Source organism: Phocoena phocoena, chromosome 4 (assembly GCF_963924675.1).
Source record: "Phocoena phocoena chromosome 4, mPhoPho1.1, whole genome shotgun sequence".
In the NCBI taxonomy this organism is placed as follows: domain Eukaryota; kingdom Metazoa; phylum Chordata; class Mammalia; order Artiodactyla; family Phocoenidae; genus Phocoena; species Phocoena phocoena.
This window is the reverse complement of record NC_089222.1, coordinates 143251119-143275752: the sequence shown is the minus strand read 5'-3', so window position 1 is coordinate 143275752 and position 24634 is coordinate 143251119. Positions and strand designations below refer to the sequence as shown.

The window sequence follows — 24634 nt, the reverse complement described above, 5'->3', positions numbered from 1 at the left end:
TAATATTCCATTGTATATATGTACATCTTCTTTATCCATTCATCTGTTGATGGGCATTTAGGTTGCTTCCATGACCTGGCTATTGTAAGTAGTGCTGCAATGAACATTGGGGTACTTGTGTCTTTTTGAATTATGGTTTTCTCTGGGTATATGCCCAGTAGTGGGATTGCTGGGTCATATGGTAATTCTGTTTTTAGTTGTTTAAAGAACCTCCATACTGTTCTCCACAGTGGCTGTATCAATTTACATTCCCACCAACAGTGCAAGAGGGTTCCCTTTTCTCCACACCCTCTCCAGCATTTGTTGTTTGTAGATTTTCTGATGATGCCCATTCGAACTGGTGTGAGGTGATACCTCATTGTAGTTTTGATTTGCATTTCTCTAATAATTAGTGATTTTGAGCAGCTTTTCATGTGCTTCTTGACCATCTGCATGTCTTCTTTGGAGAAATGTCTACTTAGGTCTTCTGCCCATTTTTGGATTGGGTTGTTTGTTTTTTTAATATTGAGCTGCATGAGCTATTTATATATTTTGGAGATTAATCCTTTGTCGTTGATTCGTTTGCAAATATTTTCTTCCATTCTGAGGGTGGTTTTTTCATCTTGTTTATGGTTTCCTTTGCAGTGCAAAAGTTTTTAAGTTTCATTAGGTCCCATTCGTTTATTTTTGTTTTTATTTCCATTACTCTAGGAGGTGGATCAAAAAAGATCTTGCTGTGATTTATGTCAAAGAGTGTTCATCCTATGTTTTCCTCTAAGAGTTTTATAGTGTCTGGCCTTACATCTAGGTCTTTAATCCATTTTGAGTTTATTTTTGTGTAGGGTGTTAGGGAGTGTTCTAATTTCATTCTTTTACATGTAGCTGTCCAGTTTCCCCAGCACCACTTACTGAAGAGACTGTCTTTTCTCCATTGTATATCCTTGCCTCCTTTGTCATAGATTAGTTGACCATAGGTTTGTGGGTTTATCTCTGGGCTTTCTATCCTGTTCCATTGATCTGTATTTCTGTTTTTGTGCCAGTACCATATTGTCTGATTACTGTTGCTTTGTAGTATAGTCTGAAGTCAGGGAGTCTGATTCCTCCACCTCTGTGTTTTTCCTTCAAGACCACTTTGGATATTCGGGGTCTTTTGTATCTCCATACAAATTTTAAGATTTTTTGCTCTAGTTCTGTAAACAATGCCATTGGTAATTTTATATGGATTGCATTGAATCTGTAGATTGCTTTGGGTAGTATAGTCATTTTCACAATATTGATTTTCCAATCCAAGAACATGGTATATCTCTCCATCTGTTTGTATCATCTTTAATTTCTTTCACCAGTGTCTTATAATTTTCTGCATACAGGTCTTTTGTCTCCCTAGGTAGGTTTATTCCTAGGTATTTTCTTTTTTTTGTTGCAGTGGTAAATGGGAGTGTTTCCTTAATTTCTCTTTCAGATTTTTCATCATTACTGTATAGGAATGCAAGTGATTTCTCTGTATTTTGTATCCTGCAACTTTACCAAATTCATCGATTAGCTCTAGTAGTTTTCTGGTGGCATCTTTAGGATTCTCTATGTATAGTATCATGTCATCTGCAAACAGTAACAGTTTTAATTCTTCTTTTACAGTTTGTATTCCTTTTATTTCTTTTTCCTCTCTGATTGCCGTGGCTAGGACTTCCAAAACTATATTGAATAATAGTGGCAAGAGTGGACATCCTTGTCTTGTTCCTGATCTTGGTGGAAATGGTTTCAGTTTTTCACCATTGAGAATGATGTTTGCTGTGGGTTGGTCATATATGGCCTTTATTATGTTGAGGTAAATTCCCTATATGTCTACTTTCTGGAGAGGTTTTGTCATAAATGAGTGTTGAATTTTGTCAAAAGCTTTTTCTGCATCTATTGAGATGATCATATGGTTTTTATTCTTCAGTTTGTTAATATGGTGTATCACATTGATTGATTTGCATATGCTGAAGATTCCTTGCATATATGGGATAAATCCCACTTGATCATGGTGTATGATGCTTTTAATGTGTTGTTAGATTCTGTTTGCTAGTATTTTGTTGAGGATTTTTACATCTATATTCATCAGTAATACTGGTCTGTAATTTTTTTTTTGTACTATCTTTGGTTCTGGTATCAGGGTGATGGTGGTGTCATAGAATGAGTTTGGGAGGGTTCCTTCCTCTGCAATTTTTTGGAAGACTTTGAGAAGGATGGATGTTAGCTCTTCTCTAAATGTTTGATAGAATTCACCTGAGAAGCCATCAGGTTCTGGAATTTTGTTTTTTGGAAGATTTTGTTTGTTTGTTTGTTTTCTGGAAGATTTTAAATCACAGTTTCAATTTCAGTGCTTGTGATTGGTCTGTTCATGTTTTCTATTTCTTCCTCGTTCATTCTTGGAAGGCTATACCTTTCTAAAAGTTTGTCCATTTATTCCAGGTTGTCCATTTTATTGGCATAGAGTTGCTTGTAGTAATCTCTCATGATCCTTTGTATTTCTGCAGTGTCTGTTGTTACTTCTCCTTTTTCATTTCTAATTTTATTGATTTGAGTCCTCTCCATCTTTTTCTTGATGAGTCTGGCTAATGGTTTATCAATGTTGTTTATCTTCTCAAAGAACCAGCTTTTAGTTTTATTGATCTTTGCTATTGTTTTCTTTGTTTCTATTTCATTTATTTCTGTTCTGATCTTTATGATTTCTTTCCTTTTGCTAACTTTGGGTTTTGTTTGTTCTTCTTTCTCTAGTTCCTTTAGGTGTAAGGTTAGATTGCTTATTTGAGATTTTTCTTGTTTCTTGAGGTATGCTTGTATAGCTATAAACTTCCCTCTTAGAACTGTTTTGCCACATTGCATAGGTTTTGGATTGTCTGGTTTTCATTATCATTTGTCTCTAGGTATATTTTTATTTCCTCTTTGGTTTCTTCAGTGATCTCTTGGTTATTTAGTAACGTATTGTTTAGCCTCCATGTGTTTGTGTTTTTTACATTTTTTCCCTGTTATTGATTTCTAATCTCAAAGCGTTGTGGTCAGAAAAGATGCTTGATATGATTGCAATTTTCTTAAATTTACTGAGGCTTGATTTGTGACAAGATGTGATCTATCCTGGAGAATGTTCCATGCACACTCGAGAAGAAAGTGTAATATGCTGCTTTTGGATGGAATGTCGTATAGATATCAATTAAGTCTATCTGGTCTAGTGTGTCATTTAAAGCTTGTGTTTCCTTAGTAATTTTATTTTTGGCTGATCTGTCCATTGGTGTCAGTGAGGTGTTAAAGTCCCCCACTATTATTGTGTTACTGTTGATTTCCTCTTTTATAGCTGTTAGCAGTTGCCTTATGTATTGAGGTGCTCCTCTGTTGGGTGCATATATAATTGTTATATCTTCTTCTTGGATTGATCCCTTGATCATTATTTAGTGTCTGTCCTTGTCTCTTGTCACATTCTTTATTTGAAAGTCTATTTTATCTGATATGAGAATTGCTACTCCAGCTTTCTTTTGATTTCCATTTGCATGGAATATCTTTTTCCATCCCTTCACTTTCAGTCTGTATGTGTCCCTAGGCCTGAAGTGGGTCTCTTGTAGACAGCATATATATGGATCTTGTTTTTGTAACCATTCAGCCAGTCTATGTCTTTTGGTTGGAGCATTTAATCCATTCACGTTTAAGGTAATTATCGATATGTATGTTCCTATGACCATTTTCTTAATTGTTTTGGGTTTGTTTTTGTAGGTCCTTTTCTTCTCTTGTGTTTCCCACTTACAGAAGTTCCTTTAGCATTTGTTGTAGAGCTGGTTTGGTGGTGCTGAGTTCTCTTAGCTTTTGCTTGTCTGTAAAGCTTTTGATTTCTCCATCGAATCTGAATGAGATCCTTGTCAGGTAGAGTAATCTTGGTTGTAGGTTCTTCCATTTCATCACTTTAAGTATATCATGCCACTCCCTTCTGGCTTGTAGAGTTTCTGCTGAGAAATCAGCTGTTAACCTTATGGGAGTTCACTTGTACATTATTTGTCGTTTTCCCCTTGATGCGTTCTATAATTTTTCTTTGTTTTTAATTTTTACCAATTTGATTACTATGTGTCTTGGCGTGTTTCTCTTTGCGTTTATCCTGTATGGGACTCACTGTGCTTCCTGGACTTGGGTGGCTATTTCCTTTCCCATGTTAGGGAAGTTTTCAGCTATAATCTCTTCAAATATTTTCTCGGGTCCTTTCTCTCTCTCTTCTCCTTCTGGGACCCCTATAATGTGAATGTTGTTGCATTTAATGTTGTCCCAGAGGTCTCTTAGGCTGTCTTCATTTCTTTTCATTCATTTTTCTTTATTCTGTTCCACAGCAGTGGATTCCACCATTCTGTCTTCCAGGTCACTTATCCGTTCTTCTGCCTCAGTTATTCTGCTATTGATTCCTTCTAGTGTAGTTTTCATTTCAGTTATTGTATTGTTCATCTCTGTTTGTTTGTTCTTTAATTCCTCTAGTTCTTTGTTGATAATTTCTTGCATCTTCTCAATCTTTGCCTCTATTCATTTTCCGAGGTCCTGGATCATCTTCACTATCATTATTCTGAATTCTTTTTCTAGAAGGTTGCCTATCTTCACTTCGTTTAGTTGTTTTTCTGGGGTTTTATCTTGTTCCTTCATCTGGTACATAGCCCTCTGCCTTTTCGTCTCGTCTATCTTTCTGTGAATGTGGCTTTTGTTTCACAGGATGCAGGATTGTAGTTCTTCTTGCTTCTGCTGTCTGTCCTCTGGTGGATGAGGCTTTCTAAGAGGCTTGTGTAAATTTCCTGATGGGAGGGACTGGTGGTGGGTAGAGCTGGGTGTTGCTCTGGTGGGCAGAGCTCAGTAAAACTTTAATCTGCTTGTCTGCTGATGGGTGGGGCTGGGACCCCTCCTTGTTGGTTGTTTGGCCTGAGGTGACCGAACACTGGAGTCTTCCTGGGCTCTTTGGTGGGGCTAATGACAGACTCTGGGAGGGCTCACACCAAGGAGTAACCAACTTCCCAGAACTTCTGCTGCCAGTGTCCTTGTCCTTGTCCTCACAGTGAGACAGAGCCACTCCCCGCCTCTGCAGGAGACCCTCCAACAATAGCAGGTAGGTCTGGTTCAGTCTTCTATGGGGGTCACTGCTCCTTCCCCTGGGTCCCGATGCACGCAGTACTTTGTGTGTGCCCTCCAAGAGTGGAGTCTCTGTTTCCCCCAGTCCTGTCGATGTCCTGCAATCAAATCCTGCTAGCCTTCAAAGTCTGGTTCTCTAGGAATTCCTCCTCCCGTTGCCAGACCTGCAGGTTGGGAAGCCTGACGTGGGACTCAGAACCTTCACTCCAGTGGGGTGACTTCTGTGGTATAAGTGTTCTCCAGCAGTCATGGGATTTGATTTTATGGTGATTGCGCCCCTCCTACAATCTCATTGTGACTTCTCATCTGTCTTTGGATGTGGGGTATATTTTTGGTGAGTTCCAGTGTTTTCCTGTCAATGATTGTTTAGCAGTGATTAGCAGTGATTCCAGTGTTCTTGCAAAAGGGAGTGAGAGCACTTCCTTCTACTCTGCCATCTTGAGCCAGCCTCCAACTCACTTGTCATTCTTAATATGCTCCCCTGTAATTCAGTGTGTCTTTCTGCCAGTTGCTGTAAAAACATTTTAAAATTACTGATTTTCAACAATTTGATCATGCTGTGCCTTTATGTGGTTTTCTTTATCTTGCTTGGTATTCACTGAGCTTCTAGGATATATGAGTTTATATTTGTCAGCAAATTTACAAAAAATTTGGCCATTAGTTTTTCAAATCCTTTTTCTTGCCCCAATATTTTCTTCCCCTCCTACTGGTACACTAATTACATGTATGTTAGTCTGCTGACACTGTCTCACGGGTCACTGAGGTTCTGTTCCTTTTTATTTCAGCCCTCTTTCTCTCTATGCCCCAGTTTGGAGAGCTTGTACTGCAGTGACTTCAAATAAATCAGCCATTTCTTCTAAAGTATCTAATCTAATTAGAATTTTCATTTCAGATATTGTAGTTTTCATGCCTAGAATTTCCACCTGGTTCACTTTTAGTTTCCATTTCTCTATGCAGATTTTAAAATGTGTTCCCTTGTTATATTTCTCTTTAAGTAGTTGAACATTTTAATGCAGTATCTGGTCTGTTTCTATTCTCTGTTATTTCCAGTGCTTAAGGTCCTGCTTCTTCACATACCTAGTAAGTTTTGAGTTTGTGTCGAACATTATGAATGCTATGTCATGTGTCTGGATTTTGTTGTCTTCCTTAACAAAATGCTGAGTTTCGTTCTGTTAGGCAGTCACTTTACTTACAGACTAACTTGATCTTTTAGGACTTGTTTTAAAGTTTTGTTAGAAGGGGTATAAAGTGGCTTTACTCTAGAACAAGATCAAGCCTACTCTTATGGCATGTTATGGACTGAATGTTTGTGCCCCCCTCACATTCATATGTGGAAGCCATACCCCCCAATGTGATGCTATTAGGAGGTAGGGACTTTGGGAGGTAATTAGGGTTGGAAGAGGTCATGAGGATGGATCCCCCATGATGGGGTTAGTGGTCTTATAGAAAGAGACAGCAGGGAACTTACCCTTTCTCCACCAGGTGAGCACACATTGAGAAGGCCACCATCTGCAAGCCAGGAAGAGGGCCCTCACCAGAACCCTACCCTGCAGCCACCCTGATAATGAATTTCCAGCCACCAGAACTGTGAGAAACCAATGTCGGTTGTTTAACCCATCTCCCTGTGGTATTTCGTTATGGCCACCCAAGCTGACTAAGACATGGCATGGTCATTCTATGTCCCTACTCAGTGCTTGGACAGCTAACAAGCCTTCCCCTGTGGCTGGTCAGAACTCATGTGAATCAGGCTGCTGACAGCCCTGTCTCCTTGGTGTGTGTTCCTTCCTGGGAGCTGTTCCTTCCTGGCCTTGTGTGTGTGGCGGCTTAGCGTCTGACTAAACCCCAGGGAGTCCCCAGCCCTGTTTAAGGTGTCCCTCTCCTCCGGCCCCCACCCTGGAAATCCATCACCCCGTGGCCTCTGATTGCACCCTCTGTCCCTCAGCCCAATGAGCCTCTGATGCTCTGTGGCCAGACTGTGTTTCTAGACAGAAAACCAGGTGACCTTGGGCCTCCCCACACTACTTCCCTTTCTGTCCCACACAGCCTGTTGCTCAGCATTTGTAAACAGTTATTCCACATAAGTTTAGAGTTACTTATGGCAGGAGGAAGAGTCTGGTACCAGTACCTCCATAATAATCAGAAGTAGACTGACATGGGTGACCTCTAAGGGACCCCCCATTTGGCTTCTGTTTCCTGTGAGAACTGATAGGTAACATCACTACAAAGAAGAATTGCAATCCCACCAGGCGTGGGATGGGTCTGAGACTGAGCGCTCCTGTGGCAGCACCAGCTAGCACAGCAGGTGGGGTGGGAGGGCCTGGAGATGGTCAACAGATGGGTACTCCTGGGGGTGATAAGACGGGGGGGAGCAGGTGGAGTGGGGACCGTGGGAACCAGGCTGGAGAAGGAGGGGAGGGGGAGACGCAGACGGTACAGTGCTCAGAGGAGAAGCCGAGGGGTTAAGGGACTGGAGGGTTTAGGAGTAACGAGGAAGCAGTAGAAGCTTAGACATCCTGAACAGAAAGGACATTTGCATGTCCTCTTTCAGAGGTGGAGTACGGGTTATGGGTGTGGCCATGGGAGGGGTGGCAGAGTGGAGGAGGGATGGAAGTTCCCAGAGATGAGGAGGAAATAAAAACTGAGCTCCTGTGGCTTTGGGTGAGATGTCCCTGGAGTGCTGAACCCACTCAGGATGTCACACATCTTGGTGTGACAAGGGACACAGCGAGCGCGGTGCGAAACCCTTAACAAGGAGCAGGTTGACAGTCAGCTGATGACGGTGGGGCAGGAGCCTTGAAGGTGGTACAGTCACGGCTGCGATTCCGAGGAGCATGGTGACACTGGGGCTCAAGGTCAATGTCCAACCCCCAGCCTGAGCCCATGTGATGGGAGCACAGGCACCCAACGCAGCTTAGAGGTTGTACTGTGCACAGAGCTCCACGTTCAGGTGGGTGCCACTCATACTATAGACACTGTATCTAACGTAATGACTTCCCCACGGTGGAAGTAAATTGTCTTGAAGAAAATGTGCCTTTTTCTAAAAGCACTAAAATACCATGTGGGCGGATGGTGCCCTGGATGGGGGCCTGAGCACCTCCACCTGAGATGCATGCAAGAGGAACATCGCAGGGAAGATGCAGGCTTCCATTAGGGCCAGAGCAGGTCAGAGACCAAGGGGCTGATAAGCCGTCTCTTTGGCATGGATCAGGCGGTTTTGGTGGGAATCCCGGAAGGGCCAGGAGGGCGCAGTGGGAAGTCGGGCCAAGGGGGAGGAAGCAAGAGGAAAGTGGAGGGGGAAGAGGGAGGACTTGGGGCCCTATGTCCTGGTGATGACTAAGAGTGACAGGGACGCAGTGTGGAAAGGTGACTTTCTCAAGGTTTGCAAAGATAGGACGCAGTGTGCAAAGGTGACTTTCTCAAGGTTTGCAAAGTGGTTGCTCAGTGGGGGAATAGGCAGGGGTCTGGGGCGGCTGGAGCTGGATCTGGCAGAAGCCCTGAGCTCTCCAGACCCTGAGGACCCAGGGTTTCCGATTCCACGCATCTCTGGGTTCCTGGCTGTGCAAGCCGTGCTGGACAGATTGGTGGCTCCTGGAAGTCCCCCAGAGTAGAGAGTTTACGATCCTCTCTTTCCTCCACATTCCCCTTCGTGTGTTGTGTGTCTCATCTCCACTTCTCTTTTCTCTCTTTGGGTCCCATCCACAGAGTCTTTTCCCCAGAGCATCTTATCCTGGGCATAGGCTGGCTTACAGGTGCCATCTTTTAGGCAACACAGACAGTTCCCATGGAAGAAAAACATGACACACTTCAGACTTTGCTAAAATGAACTTGTTACTTCTACACTCATCTGGGGCCATTCCGTACACCCGGACAGCTTCATCTCCACGAAGAGCAGCCCCCTCCTCAAAACAGAGACAAGGAGATACAGACAGGGGCTGAGAGAGGGGTCTGCAGCCCTGAAGGAGGGTCTCCTGCCTTCCTCGGAGACCCTCTCATTCCTGGAGGAGGGGTCTTCTCTCTGTCCATGGCTGGCCTGGTCATTTCCCCCAGTAGCCTTGGGCCCACTATTTTAAAATTCCTGTGGTAGCCAAGTACTTTATCAGGAGAAATACATGACTTCTCTCTTCCTGGGTGGGACCCTGTGAGTACCCAGCACCACATGTGCACATGGCCCGTCTTCCATGTTGGCATCCTGGCATGACCTGGCTCCCTGCCTGGGTCGGGGGAAGCCTGGCTGTGCTCCAGGAGCCTGGAGGCCTGCTCTGTCACCACTTGGCACTTCAGGAGCTGAGCTACCTCAGCTCCTTTTCCTAACAAAGGTCCAAAGTGTCAGTGCCATGGGGAGAGAGGGGGTTATCTTGCTTACTGAGCAAACAGAGAGAAGCTTATAAAACACCCCCACGCAGTGGGGAGCGTGCACTCTTCCAGCGTCCCTGGGATGCAGCCGAGCGTGGGCATGGGAGCCCGCTGCACCCGGCTCCTGGCTGCGCTCCTTCTGCTAGGGCTGTGTGCCCTGGGGGGGGCCCAGAAACCCGGTAAGCGAGGGCTCAGGTCCTCGAGGGGCTGTGGGGACCATTCAGACCAGCGAGCCTGGGGAGGCCTCTAGTGCCCCGAGCGCAGGGAGGGCATGAGAGGTCCTTGTTTTCTGCCCCTCGGGGTGTCTCTGTTCATGTTAGTTTCCCTCAGAGAGAAAACGCAGGTGATGAGTTAACTTGAGAAGGGAAGCAGGTGGGAAGGTGTCCTGAGGTTTGGGACGCTAGCCACACAGCCAGCTCCTGTGTGCATCCCCCCACTTCCCCGCCACTCAGGAAGGGCAGTAGGGGGGCATTGGAGGGGGGTGAGACCTCCCGGGAGGGCCCCCTTCAGGATCAGTAAGATGGCCTCAGGCTCAGGTGGGCTGGGGCTCCAGGAGAGGCTGGGTGGGAGGCCCACTAAGGGCTCCTAGGGGTCCGGCCTTGCCCACTTTCATCCCGACCTGGGCCTGAGTGCATCTGTCCACCCTCTTGCCAGAAGGTTTTATTTTTAAACTAAGAAAACCCTTTCAGCTAAGTCCTGTCAGTTCCTCTGAAGGACACTGGCTGGTTCAAATACGACCAAGATAAGACGGCCTTTCCCAGGGTGGGAGTGGCACTGCTGGGGGGTTCCGGATGTGCCCGGGGGCTGGCTGAGCCAGGGCCTCTCTGCAGATCCCTGCCAATGCTCACGCGTGAGCGCCAAGAACAGGTTGAACTGCGGCTTCCCGGGCATCTCCAGCGACCAGTGCTTCTCCGCCAGCTGCTGCTTCGACTCCAGCATCCCCGGGGTCCCCTGGTGTTTCAAGCCCCTCCCCAAGCAAGGTAACGTCCAGGAGAGCTGGGACCTCCTCCTGTGTCCCGGGTGGCAGCCCAGGACCTGGCTTCTTAGGGCTCCAACACCACCTGGGCCAGCCCCAGGGAAGGGAAAATGTGCCCCCCCCAATGTCCACACTGGACCCCAAGGGCCAGCCGTTTGCCATTTTGGGGAGCCTTGTTGGAATACGTTTTACAGTATTTGAAAAAAACAATTCTGAGGCCTCTCTTCGCTGTGGCTCCTGAAGAAGCTTCTAAGGGACGTGAGGCATTAAAATCAGGGCATTATGAACATAGCTGCAAACAGACCCCAGATGTTGAGAAATTCACTTACGTCTTCTTGAGTTACCTTCTGAGAGTGCGTTTTGTGCCGGTGCATATTATCAGTTTAGAAAGTCTCCGACTCCAAAGCGGGCACACAAAGAAGTCTGTGTGCGAAGCTGATTCGTGTGTGTAGAACTGAGTACCCTGGCCTCCCGTCCACAGCCCCCGAGGCTGCCGGTCAGAGGCTCCCGGGTTCCGGGGGAAACAGGCCCGATGGTTGGCTGTTGGTTGGTTGTAGCCAGGCCTCTCCCGGTAGGGGAAGCACCGCTGGGTTTCAATTCTTTGGTCTAATGCTTTACATCCTTAAAGGGTCCCCACAGGAGGTACGGTGGACCACCCCACTTTACAGAGCAATGTCAAGTCCAGGGAGGTGAGACGATTTTCCCTCCAGACATTCTGACTTTTGGCATCAGGAGGAAGGGGTGCCCACCTCCTGGCGCCCACTCTTAGCCCAGGGGTGACAGTCTCAGAAGCCCCTCATGCTACCCCAAGCCTGTGAGCCCAGCGGCGCCCCCCTGGGAGGATGGAATGGACGTGTCTGGTTAGCTAGCTGGCCTAACTGAGTCCCCTTGTCGTCCCCAAATCCGGTGGCACGCGGCAGAGTTGGAGGAGTGTGTCATGGAGGTCTCGGCGCGCAAGAACTGTGGCTACCCAGGCATCAGCCCCGAGGAGTGCGCCTCTAGGAAGTGCTGCTTCTCCAACACCATCCCCGAAGTGCCCTGGTGCTTCTTCCCGCTCTCCGTGCAAGGTAATGTCCAGTTCCTGGACAAGGATGGTTCTCGAGGGCAGTGGGAGCTAGGGCAGGGGAGCTCCTAGGGTGGGCAGGACGCCTGATGCCATCCCGGCCAGGCCTCTGGACCCAGTGGGTGACCAGTTCAGGAAAAAGTGTCCTCGTGTAGGAAGCCACCTTTATCGTGAACCAGCTCAAAAGGGAATCCCAGAATGTTCTCAACAACGACAGCTTCTTTTTAATAAGTTAAGCTCTCCAGCCTTCCCACCATGGCTTTTGGATGGTTGCAGAAAGCATCCCTTTCTCAGCCGCACCCCCAGGTCCTAGCACAGTGGAGTGGTGTCACTATTTTGGGTGCTTTGAATGCCACGTGCTGTGCTGGGCATAGTGAGAGGGACCCAGAGAGAAGCAGATGTGGTCTCGTCTCTCGTGGACCCCACAGTTCTCTCCCGTGACCACAAGTGACAGGTCCTGCCCCAGCGCCAGTCCCAAGAGAGCCCATCTCCCCTCCCCCGCCACCCCTCAGTTACAGTGTGTCCCTGACACTGAGTTCGATAAGATCAAGGAAAGACCGGGTATTCCAAAAGATGGGAAGGATGCACTGATCCTTGAAGGATGCCTCTTCCCATTTTGAGAAAATCAGTGTGCTCTAAAGAGCATGGCCTTTACTTTCAGAAATTTCCAAGTGATTTTTTTGTGTGACCTAAGTGTCTACCTGGAAAATTACCAGTTATCTGGGGAGAATGGACTCCCAGAGGGCATCTGGCCCCAGGGGACTGTGCCCCGCAGGCAGCTCCTTCTCCAGCAGGGACGGCTGGACTAAGGGCTATAGTCCCGTGAACCCACGGGGCCTTCTAGCTCAGGCACCCTGGCTCTCTGACGTGCTCACCAACAATGTCACGTTTAAATTTCTAGACTGTCATTATTAAGAGGCAGTGGCTTCAGAGAACCCCTCAGGCTCCTTGGATGTCCTGAAACTAAAGAAGAACATGCATCGTCTTATGGTTTCAGATTTCATGTTTCCCGAATTCCTGGGTTTTCTTAATCTGCTTTTTATCCTTTTCAATGGCTTCACATGCAATTTCTTCAAATAAAGAAAACACTAAAAATCTGCTAAGTTTCATTTTGGCTTCATTGGCACAGAGGTGGCAATAGTGTGTGTGTGTGTGTGTGTGTGAGAGAGAGAGAGAGAGAGAGAGAGGGAGGGAGAGAGAGAGAGGGAGGGAGAGAGAGAGAAAGGTTGAGAGTACGACTGTGTGTATAATTTTAAGATTCTTTCATTTGCTAGAAGAGCAAGAATCCATCTAATACATTCAGGCTACCCTGACCGTGAAAAAGTATTGCATGTAAGGAATTTCAGAATCCATGATCCCTTTATAACTCTCGTACTAAATCATTGTATTAAAATTCAAATGATTTTACCCCAAAAAACATACTAAAAATTATATGCTGCTCTTGGAGCAACATATAATTTCAGATTGCAATTACAAAACGGCTTTGCTTTTACAAATGCATCACAGAGCACTTGCTTTTGAAATTCGTGCCGGGACCCCAAATACCTCTTCCAAAGGTGAGTCGGGGCTTGTGCCAGATTAGCTCCTATGAGTTCTCCCCTAGGCTTGGGAGCGCACGGCTGCAGCATCCATCGTGTTGCGATTTGAAAGCTGTTCCAAAGAGGTAGTTGACAGCTTCCATCAAGCCTTTTATGAAGCATGCGGGAAAGCCGTTGCGTGAAAGATATTGCCAGGGTGATATGCAATGCCAGGGTGAAGGGGTCCTGGCATTCTTCGGCTCAAGGGTGGAAGTGCAGGCGGGTGACCCCAGGCCAGACTTTCTGTGGCCTGTCCCTCCTCCTAATCCTCCTCCAGCACGGGGCCTATGGTCACCCTGGAAACCCAGGGCCTCTCCTTCTAGGTGACACTGGCTTTGCATCGAAAGGAGGGAATTTTAAAAAGTGTTTCTTTCAGGAAGGGACTTGGCCTCACATTCCCTCTCGGGACCCCTATGCTGAGCATGGGGCCCCATACACCCTTAGGTCACTGAGGCATCTTCATCTTGCTAATAACACACACATAAGCTGCATGAAACAACGGCTCTCGCTGGAACACGGGGTCTGAAACACTCAAGACAAGTGGCCGGTGGGGACAGGCGCGGCCTTAGTGAACCGATTCCTTACCGGGAGCCGTGTCCTCACGTGCGGTTCGCTTGTCCCGACTCAGCCCTGCGCTCGGCCCCCGCAGAGCCAAGGCCGGTCCTGGTATTGGCACATTGGGGAAAGGGTCTTTGACACATGAATTCTTCGTACCCACACCCCTGGGGTTGGGAATTGGGCTGTGCTACTCCCAGAGCGGCCCCGGCTGTCTTGGATTTGGGGTCTGGTGGAGGCTTTTGGTTTCAGACCTCCTGTTCCAGGGTTGCAGTTGCAGGAGCCCTGGTTCTTTCTCAGGAGTCCTCGCGCACGACCCCAACCCCACCTCCTCTCGTACGTTCTCTCTGACACATTGACGCCCTCATTTCCCAGCCGGCTCCCGATGGCCCTTCTGATAACTGAGCGCAGACTTTTAAATTTTGAAGCAATTTCAGTGGCGTTCCCCGGGCGGGGGATCCTTAGGCCATTTAAATCTTTTTGACGTTATTTCCATACCTCCGCTTGCTCCAGCGCCATTGATTACAGAGAACGGCGTGGCCCCCCAGAGTGGTTCAGACCGTCCCCATCCACCTTCTGTAGGTGGTAAGTGGGGGGACAGATGGGATCTCCTCACCCCAGTGCCTGATCATAGGGCCCTCCCAGGTCTCCCCTGCTGATGCAGGAAGGCTAATCCCTGCCAGGTCCCCTCCCCGGGGGTCCTTCTGTGGCCCTGGCTAATGCCATGGTCTTAGTGGACAGCTGTACCCACAGCAGGCTGGGCCCCAACTGCTGGACCTCCTGGGAGTTGGCCTGGCCAGCAGCGTTCCCGTGAAATGAGGGGAAGCTTCATCTTCCCTCTCGCTACACTTGGTGGGGACCCCGGAAGGGATGCTGAGCCTTGGCACCCCACAGCCTTGAGAAAGTGGCTGAAGCACAGTGTCCTCTGCAATCCCCGAGGCCACCACTTCAGGGTCGCACACACAGAGCGCAGCGTGTTTCTGGGGTTTGCACACCTAAGCATCACCTGGGTGCTGAGCAGTGCCCCTTCCCCTGGCTGGTGGGCTGTCTTGCTACAATGAGGTGACACCGTGCCTCCCAGCCAGGCTGGCTCGGGGTCGCGCCCTCAGGGACCTCCGCTCTCCCCTGCCCGGTGTCCCAGAGCCCCTCCCCCCTGGTCAAGCCCTTCCCTTTTCACAGCCTCTGTCCCTTCCCCAGGGCTTGTCTGCAACTGTGTGAACAGTTGTGGGAGGTTCCAGGACATGCTGGCAGCTTCCTGGGCTTCCCTGCAGCCCAGACGGATGGGGACCAGAGGAGCAGCCTCACTGCACAGCCCCTGGGGGCCGGATCCCCGCTCCAGCCCAGCCAGGCCTCCCTGGCAGCTCAGACACACGCCCAGGTGTCAGGTACCTGGGTTGATACTGCTCCGGGGCTGAGGGGCTGGGTTTCCAGAAAGTCCCGTGGGTGGCAACTTCTGTATTTATTTCCTGGGATCCAAAGAGAGCTCAGCACTTAATGAAGACTCGACCTTAATTTAGCAGTCAGAAACGCGGCTTCAAGGAAGGAAGGCCCGTCCTGTTCATCTCAGTACACAGGTTTAATGAACTTCGGAAGGTGTTTCCCCATGAAGAACCTTCAGGCCCAGGATGCTCGCAGGGCTGTCTGTCCTCCAGTGCCCTCTGGCCACCCTGGGGACTGACGCACCCGCCTTCACCAAGGGGCAGGGATTTGTCTAACAATAGGTAGCCTCCTCATGTCCAGAGATTGGCCTCAATAACTATTATAAAGGAGGAAAGGGGGGAGTGGGAGGAATTGGGAGATGGAGATTGACATATATACACTATTGATACTATGTATAAAATAGATAACTAATGAGAACCTACTGTACAGCACAGGGAACTACTCAGTGCTCTGTGGGGACCTAAATGGGAAGGAAATCCGAAAAAGAGGGGATATATGCATACGTAGAGCTGATTCATTTTGCTGTACAGTAGAAACTAACACAACATTGTAAAGCAGCTGTACTCCAATAAAAATTTTTTTTAAAAAGATTGTAAGTTGCTAAACTTATAAAGTTGGATCAGGGCCGAATTTACTGATATGGGTTCACGAAGCAGAAATGTCACATGTAGTGTTGCAGCCTAGGAACTTGGAAAGGGCTCTCTTGCTGGTTTGAAGACGGCCACCTTCTGGCTGTCCTTACAGGGACTTTCCTAGGTGTATATACATGGAATGAGAGGCAGAGACTGAGATAGAGACAGAGCCGGACAGGGAGAGAGAAAGCTATAAGGCCTAATCCTATCAGGTCAAGGCCCTACCCTGATGACCTCATTTAAGCTTAATTACTTCCATAAAGGCTCCATCTCCAAATACAGTCACATTGAGGCTTAGGGCTTCAGCAGGTGAATTTGGGGACACAATTTTGTCATAACGTTGACCTTTCATTCAGCTCACTGTCTTTACACCAGTAATACTGATAATTGTTATACCTTGAGGTTGTATTTTTTTTTAATTAGCCTTATTGAGGTATAATTCAAGGCAATAAAATTTGTCTATTTTAACGGAATCAGTTCAGTGAGTTTTGAAAAATGTTTGCAGTTGTGTAAACACTACCACAAGGAAGATATAGAAGATCTTCATTCCCGCCCTCAACTCCCTCACGTCTGTTCGTAGTCAATGCCATCCTTCTACTTCCAGCCCCAAGTAACCAATGAATCGGCTTCCTTTCGCTATAGTTTTGCCTCTTCTAGAATTTCCTGTAAATTCAGTCACTTCCTTTATGAGATTTATCTGGGTTGTGTCCACGCCTGTTGCTTGCTGAGTAGGATTCTGCAGGAGGGCGTTTCACTGTGTGTTTACCATCCCTCAGTCGATGGGCATTTGGGTTGTTTCCGGGGCTTCACTCTTAGGAACAGACCTGCTGGGGACAAGTGTGTACGAGTCTGGAGTTGGCTGTGTAAATACCTTTTCTCTTGGAAAAATATCTGCTAAGTAGGATCGCTGGGTCGTATGGCACCTGTTCTGTTGGACTTGATAAGAATCTAACAAAATCTTCTTGCAGAATGGTTGTGCCATTTTGCCTTCCCACCAACAAAGCATGAGAATCCGGAGGTTTCCCACACCCTCTCCAGCACGATGCTGTCAGCTTTTACTTTGAGTCATGCTGCTGTGTGATGGGCATCTCATTTCCACTTTAATTTACATTTCCCTAGTAACTAATGATATGGAGGATCTTTTCACGGGCTTGTCTTTTTTTTTACTTTTTCTCTGGTTAAGAATCTGTTCAAGTCTTTTTATTTTAAATTGTTTTTAATTGGGGTAGAGTTGATTTACAATGTTGTGTTCGTTTCTGCTGTACAGCAAAGTGAGTCAGTTATACACATACATATATCTACTCTTTTTTTAGATTCTTTTCCCATATAGGTCATTACAGAGTATTGAGTAGACTTCCCTGTGCTCTAGAGTAGGTTCTTATTAGTTATCTATTTTACATATGGTAGTGTGTATATGTCAGTCCTACGGTTTTCATCAGGTGTTTTGTCTTCTTTATATTGAGTTCTAAGAGCTCTTTATCCATTCTGCATACAGATCCTTTATCAGATTTATGCTGTGCAGATACTTCCTCCAAGTCTGAGACTTGCCTTTTCATTTCCTTAAGTATCTTTCAAAGAACAGATGTTTTTAATTTTGTAGAAGTCCCATGTTTTCCATTTTTCTTTCATGATTCACACTTTATGTGCCCTAGCTGAAAAAATTATTTGCCTAATCCAAGAGCACAAAGATTTTCTAGTATGTTTTCTTCTAGGAGTTTTATAGCCTTAGCGCCTATATTTTGGGTTTATGACACATTTTGAGGTAATTTTTTCAGTGTGAATTTTGGCGTTTTCCTTTGCTTTTTTTTTAAATTCTCTGGAACAATATATGTTGCACTGGGACTATTTGGTGTTTGCAGCGTTGTTAGAATTTCTCTGTGAGACCATCTGGGCATGGAGAGTTTTACAGAACAAATCTGTAAAACTTGATAACGTCCTCTCTTTCCTCTATGGTTGATTTGAGCTTCATGCCTCTACCAGATCACTTTGGGTAAATTTTCAAAATGAGCTGCAAGATAAGATAAGCTGATAAGATTATAAGTTCCCAGGAGCTTGTCTATTTCATCTAGATTTTCAAAATGAGCTGCATAAAGTTATTCAGACTAGCCTCTTATAATTTTTAAAGTTTCCTCTATTGTAATAGGTGTTTCCCAAAGAATTCTTATTTTGTCTATTTGGGGTTTTCTCTCTCTCTCTCTCTTTTTTTCTATTTTCTTTATTAGGTTGGCTAGTGGTTTGCATATTTTATTTTTCAAAAGAACCAAGATTTTGATTTATTACTTTATTCTTGTTCTCTTAGCTACTTCATTAATTTCTTCATCTTTGTGTTATTTTGGCTTGCGTTCCTATTCTTTTCCTAGCTTTCTGAGCTGGGAATTTTCTTCCATTATTACTGATATGTGTTTAAAGCTATACATTTTCTTTTTTTTTTTTTCCTCCGCGCCCCCCCCCCCCCCACCTTGCGTGTTTTTTTCTGCTGTACGCGGGCCTCTCACTGTTGTGGCCCCTCCCGTTGTGGAGCGCAGGCTCAGCAGCCATGGCTCACGGGCCCAGCTGCTCCGCGGCATATGGGATCTTCCCGGACCGGGGCATGAACCCGTGTCCCCTGCATCGGCAGGCGGACTCTCAACCACTGCGTCACTAGGGAAGCCCCAGATGTCATCTTGCCCAAGTGGTCTGCAGGTCTGCAGGACTGCTGGGGCAGAGAGCTGGTCACCCTTTAACTGCTTACTTCTTCATCCTTACTTATTTTTATCTAGGGAAAGAATCAACAGGTCAGACACGGCATGGTGGGCATTGAGGAGAGCACACGTCAGGAGTTAGTTTCATTTGCTTAGTGATCTCATTCCTATAATTAGGTTCTTTGTAAGGTTAGAGGGGAACAGAAAAGGTAACTGATGGGCAAAAGTCCATTTTCTGTCACTTCTTCATGCTAAATAGGATGCCGTATTCTCAGAGTGGAAGATGTCAACATGGGTCTGTAGCATCTCTTGGCTGACAATTTTGGTTGCCCACTTACAGACACAGGCAGAGCAAGCTACAATTATTTTGATGCCCACAAAAATATAGATTACTATGAGCAATCATGTTAATCCCGTTCTCTTGAGACCAGATCTTGGAATTGTGCTAGCCACAGACTCAGTACTGCTCAAGATGGAGCAGCTTATGTCATGGCTGCAGTCTGGTCACCATGCAGTTAGCTTTTCCTCTCCAGTGGCAGTTACAGTATCTGTAAAAGCAATTCAGGAATGTGCATCAGAAAATGAGTCTGTGACTCTATTGACCTAATTATTTCAGTCTTTTTTTTTTTTTTTTTTTTTTTGCGTTATGCGGGCCTCTCACTGTTGTGGCCTCTCCTGCTGCGGAGCACAGGCTCCGCACGCCAGGCTCAGCGGCCATGACTCATGGGCCCAGCCGCTCCATGGCACGTGGGATCTTCCCGAAGCAGGGCACGAACCCGAGTCCCCTGCATCGGCAGGCAGACTCTCAACCACTGCGCCACCAGGGAAGCCCTATTGACCTAATTATTAACTACTCGGTTTAGTACTTGGAGGGGGCAGGGGCTTCAGGGTTCTGCTCGGTTCCAGTTGTATCATCAGGCCTTAAGTTCAACATATGTATGTCCATAAGATCTACCTTATTGATTATATTGTTTGTCTATCTTTTCTTACTTATATTTTTGTTCACATGACATACCCAGAATGGTGTCCCCATCAACACAGCATGGTGTTCCCAACTCAACATCAGCTGTGTTTTTCTCTCTTTCTGCATCACCTATGCTTTCTGGTTAGTAAAGTAGAATACCTTTGCCCAGCCCCTTATTGGTACAAAGATATTTGTAACTGGTATATCTTCATTGTGAATTGTGGCTTATAAAGTTTCCCTTCGTTATGTATAAGTGCTTTGTCCTGGATTCTATTTCGACTGAGGTCAAGACACATCCCCTGCTTAATGTCACATCAGTTAAATCACTTTTGATCCTTAGTGTTTTCAAGTTTACATTTATTATCAATATATTGACTAATTTTTAATCATAATGACTACTAGTTAAAAGCAAGAAGCAAGAGAATACTGGTCAAGAAATACAGGAAGCTGATGAGGAGAAAAATCGTAAAAGTAATAATACTGAAAATTCATCTTCAGATCTTCAGCAGAGAAGTTATCTGAAGAATTGATTTAAAAATCTTACAGAGAACATCAAATTTCTCCAGAAAGTAAAAATGTTGAGAACTAAACACAACTGTGATAGAAATGACTGCAGTTTTAAGGAAACACCTAAAAGAAAATATTTTTATATCAATTCACTTTATCCTACACCATACAAAGTTACTACGACTTACTTTTTTGTAATTCCTAGAAAAGCGTTTGAGGGTTTTTATGTTTTACTGTGAAAAGGGCACAGTGGAAAGGGCTGGGAAGCCCGGCTCCAGGGCCTGCCTCCACAATTCCTTATAACTCGGAACCTCAGAATCACCCCACCAGTTATTTATTAGCTACAGAATCTCTGAATTTTTCTACTTTATGGCTACATCATTCTGCAGAAGGTGCCTTGGCGCAGTGAGTGTATTGAATTATGGTCCAAATGACCCTCATTAAGGCAGATAAACCCAGCACAGAGATCCTGCCTGCCTGCTCTCAGTTTCCTTTATTAGCGTCTATAAAAGTGGGACGATAAGCAAGCTGCCCAGCTGGTGGTTCTCCAATCAGTTAATAGCCTTTGGGCACTTGCCCAGAGCTGTGCAATCTGCTGGACTGCTAACTGCTGGCCTCAGGGTATAGCCCTCGCTTACAGGGCTCCTTATCCATGAGCTCCAGGCCAGGTCACCTCCTTCCTTCTCCTCCGTTAGCCATCCCACTTCCACACTCACCTACTGGGAGGACTCCCATCCCCCGCAGCTGGGGTGCCAAGGAATTGAGCACACAGCAACTTCCAGCTCAGGGAGAAGAGCTGGCAGGGCAGGGGGTGCCAAGGGTCTTGTCCAGGACTGGACAGCTGCTCTGGGCACCAAACCGAGAGTGGGACCCAGTCCCTGAGGCCAAGTCAAGCTGAACTGAGTCTTGAGGGATGGAGAATGTTTATAGGGTTTGCACCTCCAGATTGTCACAATTGCACTAAACCAGTCACCTTGTATAGGACTCCTGTGATGATGGCAACACCACCTGCGACCAGCACGGGAATGACGAGTCGCCCATTAGATTATCCTGACATCACTGCTCCAGCCTCATACCCACCTCGGAAGGCGTCCTAGTTGCCCATCAGGAAACCACAGCTCAGGCATGCGGGGACACCCACGAAAGCTTGAAACCAGTTTTCCGTCTCTAGATCCCACAGGACCATCCTCTCTCAAGCTTCCTGCACGACAGCAAAGATGACATCATGGAGGGTCCAGGTCATGACCACTGTGCTTGGTCCTGGAGCTGCTGCCACGTGGACACCAAGTGCTGGGGACCCTTCTGCCCAGGGCTATCCAGGGTCTCTCACCATGTGTGCTCCAGTGTCAGGACTGTCTCACTCTGCCCTGATGCCCTGGAAAGAGGCATGTTCTCGCTACAGCTTCATCTTCCTCTTTCTCACATTGAGGACAACACACCCCCATTGCCCCTGCCTGGCAGAGCCCGATTCAGGGTATCCTGTATCTTTCATATTGATATACCCTCTGTTAGGAAGAGTGATGTGCAGACATTGGGGCCCCAACACTCACATCTTTTCCTCCCACACAACTGCCTGTGTGTTTTGAATTTATTTTTGAAATCAGCATATTCACCCACTCAATCCTTCCTAATATAACGAATATGAGAAAGAATGTATATATGTGTGCATGTGTGTGCGTGTGTATGTATGTGTGTGCGTGTGTGTGTGTGTAACTGAATCACTGTGCTGTGTAGTAGAAATTAACACAGCAGAGTAAATCAACTGTACTTCAATAAAATAAAATTTTAAAAAAATGAGTAAGTTTGGGGAATGATACCAGCTTCCTTTTATGCAAATTGATATCAGATTAATTTAATTATTCATGAAAGGCTATGTGTTATTCACCTCTATTCAGATAGAATTAAAAGGCATATACATAATAGAAAACAAAGCACTAAGTTGACTATAGAAGTTTTTCAATTAATTTCAGGAGGAAAGAATTCTAAGGTGAAATTAAACTTTGAGACAATGTTATACCATTTCAATACACATACGACCATGTAAAAATAAAGAAATATGGATTATAGAAAAATAAATAAGTTGTTATATTGTGTGTACTTAAAAAGATATAAGCTATTTGGAGTACAATGGAGTCTTTCATGTCATGTTAACCATTTACTTAGTAGAATACCCCCCAAAAATCTAAAAAAAAGTATTCCTAACGTTTGGAGCCGCTGGAGGGAAGTAGCCGCAGCAGAAGGAATGCTGCGTGGATTCTGTAATGAGGCATCTGAGTTTGAGTTCATGGTACTTCCTTCATGACCACAGCTTCCCTATCAACAGTGACCACACCACCTTCTCCCTTTGGAACCTCCCCAGGGTATCTGGGCCAAAGGCTGTGCACACAATGGATGTTTAGTAAATATTGACTGATTTTTCTTTGCTCAATAATGTATTGGCCTGTGGGAGTTGAACAAATATTAACGCTTTGGTAAAACCTCTCAAGACAGTCAGACACAAGCTATTATGTGAGTGCTGTGGGTATGAATCATCTGTTAATGAGCCTTGGTTTTAGCTTATTTACATTTAATGAGCGAAACAGGGCTATTCTGAGTCTTGAGAACATGTGAGCTCCTTTATAACCAAGAGCTACATGTAGGGAGGCTTTGGCGGTTGAGGTAGGCTCTGGCCTGTCGATGTTGCCATTCTTGATGGTCTCACACTTGGCTTTCAGTTTCCTGGTGGACTGAATTCTTAATGAGGAGAATAGATTATAGCCGGGGAAATGCATTCTCTGAAATACTGAAATGATGGTGAGCATGAAGGGTCAACCTGAGAGATATGCTTGCTTCAAACCCATGTGGCACCTTAGCACATACCAGCCAGAGTCCCTGTGAGCAGCAGCCCTGGAGAGGTGGCACCCATGAGGAATTCTCCTCCATGCAGAGAAAGCTCCTTTCCCCCTGTGTAGACAGCTCCGTCGGAGATTCCAGTCTGGGTAGCGGATACATTCTCTTTGCAGTTTTGATGGTCCAGTATGGCTTTGCTTTTGGCAACACGTTTCTCACTGGATGGATCTGCTCTCCGTATCTTCTGAATTCCCTACAAACCACTTTCTACGCAGCGGAGCCAACAATGGTCTGGGATGTGGTGGAAAGAGCCAGGGGTGAGATATGGCTGCAGTTTATGAGATGTAAGGTGCCTTCAGTCCTGATCATTCTTATCCTGCATTGTAGTGAAAGATCGAATAGGCCATTTGCTCACCTCTGCTGGAATCACTTGCTTTTTGAACAACTTAGTGGTCATCCCTAAGAAGTCAGAACCACAACCTCCAGTTTATTTTCTCTGACGAACTTTGAGGTGAACGATAAGCTGCTACATGGTGTGAGGGTCACACTGAGAGCACATTTGATCCAGGGATTCTATACGATCCAGGGATCGTATAAAACATGGTCACTTACGGGACGCTTCCCTGGTGGGATGCTAAGTCGCTCTCACGAATGTTGTTTATCCTCACCCAGGGATGTAGCCGGGTCTTGGTAGAATTAGTAGAATTTGGCAAATCTACTAATATACAGAGAAAGTTGGGATTTCACTGCAGATGCCCAAGGACCTAGGAATTAAAATAAGAAAACTTGAAATGGCTTGAGACTTTTATTTACTCTTAAGCTGGATGCTGGGTAGGATTTCAGTGGTTCCTTTCTTCATCCCTGGGCAGATAAATCTCTTTGGTATTGACTGGGCATCCAGGATGGGACGTTCAAATGGCTCCCAAACCAGGTCCCCAGGGTTCTGACCCCAAGTCTTAGCGCTGGCCTCTTCCAGGCCTGCCTCACTCTCAGCCCTTCCTCTCCCTGCTTCCCGGACCACCTTATTTATTTGGATATTTTTAATGAAAATTTTAAGCTGCCATATTTTAAGCCCTTTTCCTCAGATTAACAGTGTGTAATGTTATGGGCGTCTATATACGTGCCACCCAGATCTATCCACCTTGGACTTTTGGTTCTATTTACCTAGATACCTCTCATTTTATAAAAAGAAATAAAACAATAAAAGTGCCCCCATAACCCATCTTTTTTCCCTCCCTCCCCAGAGTCAACTGTCATTCTAAAGTCAGTGTACAGTATTCCCATCATATCCATAAACATTCTATAGTATTTGTTGTTGTTTTTAAAATAATCAGAAATGGTAGGGACTTACTGGCGGTCCAGTGGTTAAGACTCCATGCTTCCACTGCAAGAGCATGGGTTCGATCCCTGGTGAGGGAACTAAGATCTCACGTGTTGCACAGCACAGCCCAAAAAAAAAAAAAATCAGAAATGGTACCATAATATGCAGGCTTTTCATCTTATATTGTACAGTTAAATTTTGAAATTTATTTCTATTGATAAATAGGTCTGATTCATTTAATTTAACATAGAATGCATTCCCCTACTGATAGGCAATTAGGTATATTATTCCCAGTTTCTTCCTTTCGGAACGATGCGGACTTGTTCAGTTTCCTAGGTATTGCCCAAATGCTTGCCGAGGTGGATGTGTCAATGATGCCCTACCAACTTTAAGAGTTCCTAATTCTCTGCACCCTTATCAACATTTGGTGATATGTCATTCTAATGTTAGTTTATTTTGTAATTATCAATTATGAGTGAGGTGGAGCCTCTTTCCACATCCTTATTGACTACTTAGGTTTCCCTTACCTTACACTTCCTATTTGTGTATTCTAGAAACCATGTTTGTCCTTTGTGACCTTAGTTTGAAGGAGTTCTTTGTGTATCCTTGATAGCAATCCTCTGCCAATTATGT

At 45.8% G+C, this 24634-nt stretch overlaps 1 protein-coding gene across 1 annotated transcript; it reads left to right on the top strand.

Annotated features, from left to right (window-relative positions):
• The first annotated feature begins 9539 nt into the window (after positions 1-9539).
• TFF2 (trefoil factor 2) lies at positions 9540-12594 on the top strand. The gene is made up of 4 exons (XM_065876687.1): positions 9540-9635; positions 10287-10436; positions 11353-11499; positions 12397-12594. Exons 1-4 carry the CDS (start codon positions 9557-9559, stop codon positions 12408-12410), a joined length of 390 nt encoding a protein of 129 aa, XP_065732759.1. The 5' UTR covers positions 9540-9556; the 3' UTR covers positions 12411-12594.
• Positions 12595-24634: the final 12040 nt, after the last annotated feature.